The following is a 14,726-nucleotide window of genomic DNA, read 5'->3' as shown; positions in this document are numbered from 1 at the left end:
AGCATCATAGACATGGGTTTCCAGTGTTAGGCTTCCCAGTGTGAGGACAAAAAGGCCATTGAGTAAGTTATACTGTTTTGTTCATAGGAAAAGCCCCGACCCATATATATTATTTCATATTAACTCATTTCATTTCATTGCCATACAGGAGTTAATGTTTATTAAAATGTCACTGAGTGCTTCATGCACTCAGGCATTGTAGTAGGAAAGTGTTGTTGCTCCCTTCAGCCACAAGAAGGAGTGCACCCTTTGAGCGCTTCTGTCAGGAGTAAACAGAGTCAAAGCACATACATTGTACAGTTGTGCGAAGAGAAAACGCTGGACAGAAACGTGGGAACAATGTATGCGATGTCTGTGTATTTTACAGGTAAGCAAACATGGGTAATAAGCAGATGTGTCATGATATTATAGAGATGGTGGGAAAGTTGGCCGTATATTCCTCCTGTGCATGTTTTAGTGACACTTAACTTTTGTTGTTAGTCATGTAAAAGGACCCATGCGCCATGTTTTATGTGGGTGTGTAATGCTTTTGCCCAACTGTGAATACAGTCATGTTGAAACAGGGAGCCACAGCAATAGTTTGTGTAATATATATTTGTTTTGCATTAATTGGAAGGAAGTAAACAGAGTCAAGGCACATACGTTGTACGGTAGTGCGAAGAGCAAACGCTGGACAGAAACGTATACAAACGAATATACGCAATGTCTGTGTATTTTGCAGTGCCAGTAAAGGAAGAAAATACTAAGTCACATTCTTTATTCACGTGTGCAACACCAGACTGCAAAGCAACAGAGAAACAGAGTAATAACACAGCAGCAGTCAGGCCCAAATGCATATGTCTTAAAATAATGCAACTGTGAGGTTCTGAATCAACAGTTGACTCTTGTGGTATGTATTGGTCTAGTCATTTGAGTAATTGATTAGTTTTTCAACAGACAATAAATCGCTTGAGCCATTTATCGAGCAGAAATGTCAAATGTGAGGAATTCCTTTTCTCGGCTGTAGCTTAGGACTTTCATACACTAATCAGAGGGTTGATGGTCCCCAGCTCATTCTGTGTATAAGTGTCCGTGGGCAAGACACTGAAGCCCAAATTGCTCCGTGTGGTCATTCCTGTGCTTTGCAAGGTAGCTCCCTGCAGTCAGTGTGTGAGTGTATGTGTGTGACGAGAGACAAATTGTAATGTGCTTTGGATAAAAGTGTTGTGTGCTTATATAATCGCCACATTTTTTTCTTGACAAGGTGATGATAAGAGGAATTTACCCTTATCGGTGATATTGACACTGTTCAGAGATAGTTTTAAAAACAGCATTGATAACCGCATTAAGATGATGACAGCATAAGCTGCTGCAGTCACTTTTTGTTGTGACTGTCTTTTATACCTTTGGCTACTGGGATTCGAGCTGTCAAACTGCAAGATTTAGCTGAGATGCAAAAGACAAAAAAGATTTTGGAACATCTCTCTGGTGTACAGCATGGACAGGAGGGCTCATGAATATGCCTTTTCACACACACAGACAGATGTTTCCTGGGCAGCTGGAAAAGGTTAAGAAAAATGGAACTGCATGAAGACAAAGAGAACTGCTTACATTTCTCTGCACTAGGGATAATATGCGTATAACGTAATGTTGTATGGGACTAGTTTTTGTTCAATTAAAAGTCATACCTTCTAATTTAGTGTTGGGCTGTTTGTCATGAACTTTCTGATTATGGTAGTTGAGTCATATAGCTTACGGTTGCTTCATCCAATTTCATTTTCATTAAATAATTTTGTGTTATTTCCCTACTCCAAGCATGTTGAATGTTTTTTTTGTTTTCTTCGTTTGCCTTGCCTGGTGCTGACATTTCAGTGTTGAATCATTGCACATTATTAAATCAAATCTGCTGCTGGCGATACAAAATAGAGAGTTTCCAGAGCCAAGCAGAAGAAGGTCTAGTTAATGGATCACATTCTTTTTTATCTTTCAAATAATGCATCTTTCTATTAATGTAGTGCTGACTTTGATGTTGATCCACAGGCTTATAGTAGTAGCTGTGAAGTTTACTTCTCACTGTATTTGTTTTTTTTTTTTTCTACTGGACAAAGTTTATGGCCTTTGATGCCAGACTGCATTATATTCAACATACTTGTTAGCCCAGTTACAGAAAATATCCATATACTGTATTCCCTTTTCCTGGAATCTATTTATCTATATATCCTGTTTCATTTCTTATTTATTTTTATTATTGAGTCAGTTATTAATTCCTGAAATAGCCCATATCATTCCACTTGTTTGCAATGTAGCTTTCCTTGTTGTTGTCTTAAAATGACCATCACTATCTTGAAACCAGACTTTAAAAGGCAGATAGTAAAAAAAATGACACTTCGTTTAATAAAAATTGCAACAATATATGTTGAAAACAGGTCAAATACTAATACCCCCTATTGCTTGAAAAAAACTTAGGTTTTAGGACGTAATAACATACATAATACCTTGTTAAGATGGAGACTTCTTTGCACTTTGTTGTTCTGATGCCATCAGGGACTGGGATGAACACTAGGGGGCAAGCTTAAGCCTTTCTCACATGTCCATAGCATATTTAGGCAATTACATCTCCTCTCTCCTCTCCTATCTTTTAACACTTTAGATTGTGTGTGTGTGTATGTGTTTGCTTCACAGTGGTATATGACAGACTGTGAACTCACACGTTTGTTCATATTTGTTTGGGTGTGGGCTCGCTTGTGGTGAGCCACCCACATTAATCTTAGTCCAATAATAACATTCATTGGGCTATTTACCATTCTGATTGAGGCGAGTTGTGTGGACTTCTGGCATCTCGGATTTAAAATGGATTGCATCCCCAAATCTTCCCCTCTCTTTCTTCCCCTCCCTTCTTTCTTTTTCTTTCCCTTCCCCTACACACACTGTCAAGTCTCCGTTGTTTCAGGCTGTCTCTTAAGATACACTAGTCTTTCTCTCTTTCTCTAATCTCTCCTGCTTTTATACTCTGTGTTGAGGCTCTCATTGTAGGGCTGCTACGTTCTCTTTTTTTTCTTTTTCTCCTTCTCTTGCCCCAACCCATCGTCTCCCTTTCTCCTGCTCCCTCGCTATCGAGAGTCTCTCTCATTGCGCGGCGGCTCCTTTGCAATGTCTGCCTCAATTTGCATCATTCCGCGGTGTGCGGTGTCAGCTCAGGCCTCCTGATCAAAACCTAGCAGCTGATGACTGCTTTCATCCCACATTTAGCTGCCTCACGTCCATGTAGCTGCCTCCCTGTTTCCCACAATGCTTTGCTGGTGCGGGAGTGGTGTCCGCCTATGTCTGCTGGTCTGTCTGCTGTGTTGGTTTGTCTGTTGTTTGTTGCTGGGGATCGGTGAACAGATGGTGCGCTACGTTTCCCCCTGCAGAGTGTGAGTGCTACAAAGTGCAGCATCATGCAAGATGGGTTTTTACTGCAGAAACGACTACCTCAATAGATCTCTTATACTTTATTTATTCCATCTGCACAAATAAATACTACTATAGCATGTCCTATGTATGATATGGTAGTTCCCATCTAATTTATATAACTCTTTGCAGCATTCCTCTTGTTCTTCGAAAGGTTTATTTTTTTTTTTTCTGAATATTTAATCAAGGATCCTCATAATGCCTCGCTAAAGTTTTCATACCAAATTATAGCTGTAAGATTGAAAGGTTGTCCTTGACTATTTTCAATGGATAACTGGTGAATTATTAAGAGCTTCGTTAGGGGACCTCTTTGTGCTATAGTACTCTGAGATCCACAGTCGTTTGACAGTTATGTAGAGATTATGGGCTTCAGCTAAACTCCCTGGGAAATGATTCTGTAGATAGAAATATATTTGTAGGAAACTAGCATCGGTTCAAGCATGTAGGCAGGACATCCCCCCAGGAGGATGAGTGGGTTAGTACGGATGGTAACTCTCAAGAGGCTCCTCTTGCTAAAATATTAACAAGGACGGATGAATTAATTTCACTTAAAAGACTTAATTTAATTTCCTACCAATGAATATTACCATTGGTCTTGCCAAAGCACATGAATGGCAGAGATTGGTAATTGGAAATAAACATCTATGCAGCCACCATCATACGGTGCTGAATTGTGCCACTCACAGCAGAGGTGCATTTTTAACTGCTAATGAATCATTTGAGTTTGGGCCAATGCCAGGCACTCAGAAGCCAAGATTAAAACTCTGCTCTTGCTAATCATAACAAAAGCCATGGGATTAGTCATTGGAGATAGAGTCAAGGTCCTTGCCCACACAGCTAATTGAGCTCTTATCATGGCCCAGCCGGTAATGCCATTAATCATAAATGGCATGTCATGTTCATGAGAAAGTGTGGAAGCTCCATAAGCTCCTTATGAGCTCTAAAAGTGCATAGTGCTTTGTTTTCAAAAGCCCATGCAGAGCCTTGAGGATAGTGTATGAAGATTAGCCTATCAGGGTGTTCTCTTAGTTAACTTTGACTCACAGAAAAAGGTAATGCAGACACGCTGTGATTTGCTGCTCCTCTTTATGAACACATTTGTGTTCAATTCATTGCAGCACAAGCCTCTTGCCTAGCTTTCTGCTGGCTGGTGAGACTAATGATAATCTGTGGGAGCATGATTTGTTGCTCAGAGCAGACACAGAGCCTCTTCTTGTTTACTCTACTTTACTGGAGGCGGTTTACCATAGATATAGCCAACAAAAGTGGAAGAGCAAACATAATCTATTGTTAACCACTTCAGTTGCTGCACAGCTTTTTCTAGATGCCCTGTAGAAATGCACTGGTATACCTGTGAAGCTAGATGCACTGCAGTTACCTGTCGTTGCTTTCTGTATTATTTGCCTTTGAGCTATTTTTCTCTTCATAAAAACATGTATGTATAACCATGCACTGTTGTCTTATGACCTTTGAGCAGATTTTCCCCAGGAAAGAGGACAATTATTGTCTTATTTGTGCTCCTGTTTCAAATCATGCATAACTTTAATTGCCAGCCCATGATGGGGTCTATGAGAAAGCTGAGTGCTCACATCAGTGTGCACTTGTAAATTAGCGTGACAGTGGCGGGTGACTGCACTGGGAGTAAGGGGGAGGCGGTGGTGGAGTTGGGGTTACGAGCTCAGCAGAATGATTGAAATCCCTGCTGTCAGGTGATGGCTGCTCAGGTGATGCGGCACAACGCTAGCGCCTCTCTAAGCAGAATGCAGACGGAGGGAAGACTTTAGAGGTTTTAATAAGAGAGAGGATCAAGAGAGATTTCGTCCTGTGCTGTCTGTTTCTTTCTTGTTTCTTGTCATGGCCGCATGTCACATGCAGCCTGCAAACATACGCATAATGTGAAGAGGCACAAGTACAAACCACCAGCTAATACAAATGCATCATGCTGACAGAAGAGTATACAATCTGCCATATATGTTAACACAAACAATCAATCAAAGGATGTTAATTATAAAAGGGGGCTTACTTGAAAGAACTCTTCTTTGTACAACAGCATGTCGTCTTACAACCATTCCCTTGGATGTGTCCATGCCAAGTGAGCAATATGTTTGAAGTATTAGCACTGACATGGATATGTGGACAACTATAAAAACAAAAAAAAACTTGAAAAATTTAGACATTGTAATGTAAAACCATGCAAGTTCCTTTCCACACGTCATATTCATTTGAAGATCAGTGTGTTACTCTTTCATTGAAGCAGAACACTAATTATAATTATTATATGTATACAGTTATAAGGTATTTCCAGTTTATAATATGTGCAAGAAAATAATACTTCTTATTCTATAACAAATGTCTGATTGCTATGGTTACTAATTACAAAAACATATGATCACCTCCAAATATGCTGCACTGTTATAGATCAAACAGCACCGCCTACACAAGCTACAACATTAACATGCTGCTTCACTGTAAGGATTCAGTAATGAAAATCCAATAAATGTTTGAGTTTTATATGAAATAATTTTTCTGATTATACATCTGGGTTTTAAGTAAATGACCTAATGTTGGTGAAAAAGCTGCAGTGGTGTTGCCCTAGAACATCTGGTGTTAGGTGCTCATTTAAATACGAGAATCCCAAAGCTGTTTATTAGCCATCAGAGAGATACATACCAAAACACTAGCATTACACATGGTGAATTATTGAAAGCAAGGGCATCATTTTTCTCACTTAGACAATTTAATGCATACACAATCTTTGAAATTATTTTTTCCAGCTATGCATGGACAACAAGACTTTTACAGAACTGCAACTTTTATCTAAAAGAAGAGTCTGAACCCTTCTTCCACTGATGTCAATTTAACATTTCCTGAAATCAATTACCTGCAACATTGAAATAGAGTCAGAATTTGTTGTTGTTGTTGTTATGTAAGGGTAAATTAAATAGTTTTTAATTGTTGATGTGCTGTGTAATTCAGGGACAGAATCTCTTTGTCTTTCATTTTTGCCCACATTTGTTCTATGAATCAATACTTACATGCTTGATGCATTTGAACTTTTTTACTAATATAACTGCGGAACACAGACTGAATATGTGTTCTTGAAATTAAGATTGCTGGGTTAGATGAGAAAAAAGCTTTCTCACACATACTAATAGTGTACCCATGAGTTATAACATGACAATACACTGCAAGCAGCAGTCTCCTATTTTTTTAACTTACACGTATATGGTATTTTCGTTGCATTGTGCAGAGCATTAAGTCTTAATCAGCAGGGCACGGACGGACCAAAAGTACCATTAAAAGCACTGTAATGCATTTGTATTATTCAGACATATCAGGCCCATTAGCACAAGCACTAGAAATGACATTCATATTACAAGCCACCAAGAGCTTACAAGCTGGAGCTCCAGGGAGAAAGGAACAGCTGAAGGATGCAGTTTAAAAATACCAGATTGTTTTTCTCCAGGGCTGGAATGACTCATTACCCAAGAAGCAAAGCAGGAAGTCTTGTCAGTTGGGTCGCCCCATAGTACAGTGACACGCAAATTGCGCCAGCACATCACTTGCATTACTACAGTCATTTTGGGACTGTGAAAACAATACACCCACTTGTACACAACTTCACACAAACACACACACACACCTGTGTTCCATCCAGGGCAGTGATGTGTGCAGATTGTGGGAGATTTTTTGTTTCCTGGGAGGTAGGTTTACGTCTCAGGTGGCTGCCATATGCCGGCGTGTTTATCCCTTCTTCTCATCTTGTGGCTCACTTGTTCAGAAGTGAGCAGATAGCCTGACCAACCCATCGCTCAGATACTACTGCGCCACCGTGATGACTTGCCACTATTGGATCTTTACTCTGGTCTTATCTGATGCCCGCTCTGCCGTGAGTTGTTGGGAAACCGGTGCTCACGTCACCAGCTCTCCTCGTATCTCTCTGTATGCAGTCCACGGAGGTGTGAGGGAGATGTTGAAGGGGTTAGAGGGCATATTGAGGGCAGACTGGCATGGCACTCAGCCATGGATCATCCCTCACCTGGGAGATAAAGAGCAGGAATGATGACTTCCCAGCTTGAGCTGAGCTTTGGGCCAGCACTCGACCTTTCCAGTAAAAAAGGTGACTGATCCGTGGAGGCCTCTGATGTAAAGAACCGTCCTTATCAGGCCAACAGGGAAGAAGAGGAGTTGATGGCAGAAGGGCTGGTGCGAAGAAATTTAACTGATTCTGAGCTTGGCTGAGTGGGGATGGTCCTGTCTGTCTTCATCCCCTCCTTTTCTGTTATCTATCCTTTGCTGCCTCTATCCTTCTTATCTGAGCTCCTTTGCAGAAAAATCCATTTTCTTGCAGTAGGCCACTTTGTCTGCGCAGGGTGCGGCAGTACTGAGGCGGGTGGTAAATAATGCACAAGTCTTCAACAATTCTTCCAAAGGAGGGAGCGCTCACTATAAGACCCTCTCTGAAGTGGGCTTATTAAACCAGCCAGGCCGCAGCCATTTCTTTCTTTTCTATTCTATTCCGTTCCACCTTTTTTGGGGGGGGGTGTAAGGTGAGATAAAAATGAAAATGTCCCTAAAGAAAATATCTGCTGCAAATGCCCATTATCCCTCTCCCTTACCCATTGAAACTAAAAAAAGGAATCCAAATGGGAGACGCATACAGCTCCCGAAGTCACTAAGTGTGCCTTTGCTGTGGTGCACTGCAGAGATCCTGCAGTCATGTTGTGCCTGATCCCTTGCCGAAAGATAAGAGAAAGATTGCTGAAAGATTGCCAACTTGCTTATGGATTCTCTGAAATTTACAACAGAAAATATGAAAAAAGAGAAGCAGATGACCATTGTCTTCTGGACAGGATTCAAAGCAAGGGTTGATGAAAGTCAGGTTTGGAAATCTTGCTCACCTTGCCTGACAAGCAGCGCCTTGAAATGAAAGTACTGAGACCAACTCTGGCATGTCTCTTTTTGGCTGTTCCTCCCTCTTCTGGTTATTGATATAGATTATATTTGTTTTATTTTATTTTTGATTCGGCCAATTTTTTCCATTTGCTTTACAAATAAAGATGAGTGTTTTCACTCAAATCTGTAACCTCACACCAGCGGTGTTTCGTTTTCAGTAAAAATGCTGCAGTAGTCATTTCTCTATAGCGGAGAATAGAGACCTTATAGTGTGCTTATAGGTCTCAAGTCTCTGCTGTGATTTAATATATATAGTCAATACTGTTTGAGTCAACAGAGGCGACCAAATTCAGTTTCAAAGCTGCAGTTTTCACATGCTTTGGGTTTAAGTGGAAGGTCTAGGACAGAGAATGAATCAGATGTATGCGGAGGCAGGAGAAGATATGAGATCCTATACCTCACTAATGTCAAAAATCCACCTACATATGTTCACAGAGAGTATTGCAGCCTCCACAAATATTTACCAGATTTTCAGTAGTTTTCATTGCGCAACAAATCCCAACATATCCCTTTGACAGCACTAATTTGGAAAGGAAGGCCTGTAAAAAGATCCAATGTGATGGGAGCAAAACACTGCTGAGAACACTGCTCTTGTTACAGGGCAGAACAGCAGAAGTAGGCCTTGTGTTATTGGCCCTAATACATTTGCTTGCAGGATCTGACTCAAAAGATAAAAGGAAGGGAGAGGTTTGTCTTTTTCAGGTCAACATGCCTCCAGGGCTGCCTACACATCCAAAATAGATGGATCTACAAGAAAGCTGGCCAGAATTAGTTAACGCTTGCACAATGATCTAGCTAATTTATTTATTTTTTTTTTTTTTATTTTCATTTTCTGCTAGTATCAGGATGTCTTTCTTCCTCTGGCGACTTCTTACAGATGCTTGTGGGCACACTGTGTCTCTGTATTCCTTTCACTGCGTGTCTGATGAGTCATGCACAGGGACCAAAAAGGAATTAAACAGTCATTATTTGAGATAATGGATAACTAATGGCTACCTTATGAGATGGTGCATGAGAGCATGTGTCGTGTTAGATGGAGTAATTGAATATACTGTATGAGAAGAGAGATTAAACATGCGGACATTCTGATGTGATGAAATAGACCATGTAAATACCACCCGCAACAAACCAGTCAGTCACCACAGACTGCAGACTGGGCACCACCTGCCCACCTCATCCCAGTTATCTGCCTCATTCATCTTCTTCCTCTTGAGATCTTATCGACGCCGCTTTCTTAGACGACAATCCAGTCTCTCTTTGTCATTCACACATGATTAAAATGTCCTGGTCTTCTAGAAGGCATGGGCTGTGTATCCCACGTGATGCTCCTTTCATCTCTTTGAAATGAACTCTCTCCCATATGTCATGGTGTAGCTGAGCTGCTTTGTGGTTAACATCACAAATAACAGCTTGATGAGCACTGTGTATGACATGCTCATAGTGAGCTAAGTCATTCTGTCCGTCTGTATTTTTCTTGTAAAAAATAAATCGATAGTATCTGACTTACTGAAAGAGTCTTCACTGTATTCAAACAACATGTTTTGGCAAAGGTTGTTTTAATGAATACTTCTTTCTTATTTTCTTTATCAGGTATCCAATGAGGACTAGACGCAGATGGCCAGCTTCAACATAGAAAGTCCACAACAAAATGTTACATAATTGTTAAACTACCACACAGTCAGGGAATAGTCACAGATAGGAGGAGAGGAGGATTCAAGAGCTAAATATTAAAAACCTACTCTGTACAAAAACTACAAAAAAAAAGTATGAAATTATGTAATGCGTAAATCATTATCCATCCTCAAATACACCCTAATGCATTGGTTGAATAAAGACCAGATCACATTTGGGTTTTTTTTTGTTACCTAAACCAGCATTAACTGATATAGTTAGAAAACAAACTGTGGCACACACTTTTGACATATAATTAAAAGTTTTATGTTGATATGGTAATGTGCAGACAATTCCCCTATGCAATATTCTCATTCCTCTAGAATTCTGTGTGTTCTGATTGGTTCAATATTCATTCTCCTTTTAGATTTTTTGTTTTCTACCAACATTTCTTGAGGTTCTGAATGCTCTGTTATGTTAACCTTCAAGTTGCTAAGTCTTTATCTCCTGTTTGGTGCTGGGCAGGTAGTGTACAATGGGTTTAAGAGCTTTTTCAACTAAAACAGCTGCCTGCTGCAACTGGGAACTACACTGATGAGAGCAATGAGATTACACAAAAAAATTCAAGTTGTGTGCAGTAAAACACATAAAGCTGAAAGATGCTAAAATGCTGCTGAGTGGGGTGATTATACTCTGTTGGTTCGTCACAACAAGCAACTCCTTTCACATAGTCACATAGTTTTTTGATCCATTGTTAATATAAAATTATCTATTTCAGCAGCTTTAAATACCTAATAATAGTTGACTTATTGCAGTGACAACTCACCCTTTTGTTTTTTTATCCATTTTAGAACACAGGGTTTCAAGTAGTCTTGTTAATGCGTTTAATTTGATTTTTTACCCGGATAGTTTAAATGTCATGAGCAACATATGCATGCTTAATTGCATATGTGGATACTGTTGTAGCAGAAAGTGTATTCAGATCTACTGAACCATATGGATCTGTGTATGCGTGTATGTTTTTTGCGTGCCACAACACGGGGCATAGTTTGCATTGTATCCACTTACGTAACGATGAGTTCAGTGATGTTTGCGGTTCTTTGCGACACTTGTTGGTTAAAGCATGTCTTCCAGGGCTTGCCCAGTCTCAGCCAGTCTGAGATGATTGCAGATGACACATTTGCAGCCAGTCTGCATAGTCAGCTAGCCAATCCAGCAGAGTGCAATACTGCGAAACTGGAGAAGACTGACAAAAGTTAGATGACACATTATGGCAGTAAAAAAGGTGTCAATAATGGTTTGTGTTGTGAAGCATTCTCAGGCTCATTTTCAACACCTCTCGCCTCAGGCAGTGGATCTAACTGTATCAGTCATTGCATTTTCAAATGAGTGAGAAATCTGCCTACTCAAAATACCACTCTGTGCTGTACAGTATATTCACCTATGCATAACCTTGGAATGACTAATGTGTGCGCTTGCAATTGTTTCTATCCTGGGCACAAGGGCTTTGCAAGGTTAAGTAGAGCATCCATGTCAAGAACAAAGCAGCAAAGGTGCTGGCAATTTAGAAATCCTTTTTGGTTTCCCCTGAAGCTATACTTTCCTACCCTGCAATTCTCCAAACCAACTAAACAGATTACTCAGAGAATGACTTTGGTTTAGTCTAGACTGGTCAAAGATTAAGTGCTTGTTTGATGTATTTTTCCCCCAATTGTAACTCACACAAACACAGCACTTCATCCGGAGCTAGTTTCTCTTCAGCAAGCACAACGAGTGTCAGTCTAAGCGGGCCGTTGCCAGACATAGAAATTTTGTAGTAATGCAGCTGTCAGAAAGATGTGGTGTGTAATGTTTGCCCCGCTCCACTTCCAGGCCCGCACAACAAACCATTCTTTTGCCTACAGTAAAGTAGACATAGCATACAATGGAATCAAACTATCATCAAACTGTGTAAGCACTCATTAAAGCATGTTGTCTGCTCAGACCACCTTAATAACTCATCTTCACATGCCTGAAAATACAAGGCTGTCTGTGGGTGCTGTCACTGCTCTTTCCCTCTCCAGTTGACACTTCACATGAGGAGGTGTTAGCATTATCTGACGCCATCATCCAATATTTACTGGGGTGGTTATCCTTTTTAGATAATACAGCAGTGATTCATTAGGCCTCATTTGCTTTCATGCCAGTGCAGCACATTAACTGTGAGGGCTCGCAATCCTCACCAATTTCAAATTGTTGACACGAGAGCCCCAGGACTACATGAGAGACCAGTTTGGGGAGTGGTGAATCATGTTTTTTAGAGCACCTGACATTGAAGGACCTCATTCAACATAATACACCCCTTCTTCTCAGAGTCATAACTTAGTCAAATTGAAACACATGCACATGACACATACTGCTGGAATCAACACCACTTATTCAATCCAGTGATATATGTTGACAAAAAACTTATAAAATAAACTATAAATCAGTGTATAACTTTATTTCTAACAGTGATTTTAGTGCAAACAAGAAATGTGAGTAACTAAGGCAAAATTGCCGAAATGTAAACAAATGTAGGCAAGAAAAAAAATAGGTGCATTTAGTGACTCCAAGGCAATACTTTGTGTTCGCATCACACAAAGCATTTTGGGAACTGTATAGATAAAACAAAAAGGACTCCTTATATCCTCCACTATCCATCCATGTTAACTATTACTACAGTTCCTTAAACGTGTATGAACATAGTACCACTCACAAACCAACCAACCAACTGTTGGTTGATTTATTTTTTTTAAATTTCATTTATTTAGGTGTTGTATACCATTCTATGGTGCCCAGCCCATATGGGCTTACAAGACACTAAAGCAACATCAGCCAAGGATACCACATGACAAATCATAATATACAGAAAAGGAAACAAGATTTAAAGAAGCATTTCACCCGTGGAAACATTAATCTTTATTGAAAGTGGGTTATATATGTAGTCGAAATGTAACATAAATTTTGAATTTGGTGCCTATTTGACCGAGAAAAGAGTGTTTGTAGCTCTCACCCCCTCCGTACAAAGATATGAGAACTTACCTGCTTCCATGATGAAAATGCACGATTTTTAACATCATTGGAAAGCAGGAATGTGCAACCACTGAATCCGTATTTCTCCCCGTCTCAGGGGAAAATGAGGGAATGGTGCACAACCATTCAAAAAATAATGACTGGGTTTTCTAAACGATACAAAGCCTAATGCAATGGGTGAAGTGTCCCTTTAATTTTCATGACCAAAATGTTTAATTATGTTGGTTACAGTGCTCTTTGTCTTAATTACCATGCATCCTGGAAGTACACACTTAACTACATTATACATAATGGCATACAGGGCCAGGCAAACTCAGCTTAGAATTCAGTTAAAGCACTTTGTTGGGATGCTTTATATTTTGAGTCTCACCTGATATAATGCTGTTTCCTCAGTGATGTGTATTTCTTTTGCAGGATAGACTTCCACACAAATCCTCTTAGAGGAGGATGATACATACTGTTTTAAACAAAAAGAGGATGCCTCCTAAAATGTTGTTAACACCTGTGCTAAAGTCTGCCTGAGAGCTAAGCAACACCAAGACACATGGGGCATGTACTGTAGCAGCTACCCTCATTTATTTTCTCTCCAGCCATGTGTAGATAAGATAAAGCCTTATACACTCTGTTAAGCAAAAATGCTTGGCTGCACTACTGGCAGCCCGCACGGCACAAAACCCAAAGTAGGGCATTCCAAATTTTTGCTCCTCTGTGGCTTGAAGAGTGCATCTGGACACCCCCACACACTCATGCTCGGCGGATGCCTGCATTATTTTCAGCTTACATTACTTGAATTATGCATTTTACATGGTTTCACATGTGAAAATTGCCCATGTCCGTGACATGTGGAGGCGGGTACAAAGCTGGATTTGAGCCATTCTGAAAAACCTCACGGGTAGAGTTGACTCCCAATGCCTTCTGTGGAACAAGTCATAGTGAGCTGTAGCAGCATGAAGGGCGACTTGGTTTGCTGCCAACTATACAATAGAGTTATGAGGAATGTGCCATTTTTGCCCCCTAATCCAGTGGCTCTATGCCACCACACTACAATTAATCCACTGTAGTGGCATTTAAGCATACATAACTCTATTTTAGCTATCTTTAAATGGAATTTAGAAGAAAAAGCATTGCCATTTTAGAAACTAAGTTGATGGATAGTTGCAGGAGTGCTGCTCATATATACAGTTAGTGGTGTAAGAAGTATCCATCCTTTACTTACCATAGACTATTTAACAGTCACGAGGAGTACTACACAGCCTATGAATGCAGTTGAATAATGTTATATGTGGCTCTGGAAGAGCTTTGTCTAGTCTGAGAAAATTATTCAGGTGACAGCCCTTGATTATCTCAACCCTTGTAGACTACAATTTTGTAATGGAAAGCCTTCAATAGAAATGGTCAAGGGGTTTGAAAGACATGGGCATTTACCAGGCAGAAAGGGCAAAAAAAATATGGTTATCGATTTGCAGTAGTAGGTGTGGAATCAATCGTTTCTGGAGCTTTATAGGGAATAAAAATCAGAATATCTCAGCCTCTGCTGCATCGATTTTGAGCGTTCTTTTTAAATATATTTCCCCATTGCATATTTAATAGGAGTGCAATATTAAATTAGTGTTAAGTAAGTTAATTAGTTAATCTTAAGTAAGTAGCAATACCACAATGTAAAATACTCCATTACA

The 14,726-nt window shown here is 39.9% G+C and overlaps 1 protein-coding gene across 1 annotated transcript in view; it reads left to right on the top strand.

Moving 5' to 3' along the window:
- The first annotated feature begins 257 nt into the window (after window positions 1–257).
- The window catches only part of rtn4r (reticulon 4 receptor), a 22,110-nt gene continuing 7,641 nt past the window's right edge, over window positions 258–14,726 (top strand). The window contains exon 1 of the mRNA XM_035657995.1: window positions 258–367. Within this exon, the coding sequence (XP_035513888.1) occupies window positions 340–367 (28 nt within the window). The 5' untranslated portion in view covers window positions 258–339. The remainder of the gene's footprint in view (window positions 368–14,726) is intronic.

Source organism: Morone saxatilis, unplaced genomic scaffold, assembly GCF_004916995.1.
Source record: "Morone saxatilis isolate NCDOM2014 unplaced genomic scaffold, NCSU_SB_2.0 Contig16, whole genome shotgun sequence".
NCBI lineage: Eukaryota > Metazoa > Chordata > Actinopteri > Moronidae > Morone > Morone saxatilis.
This window is presented reverse-complemented; position numbering and strand designations above follow the sequence as displayed.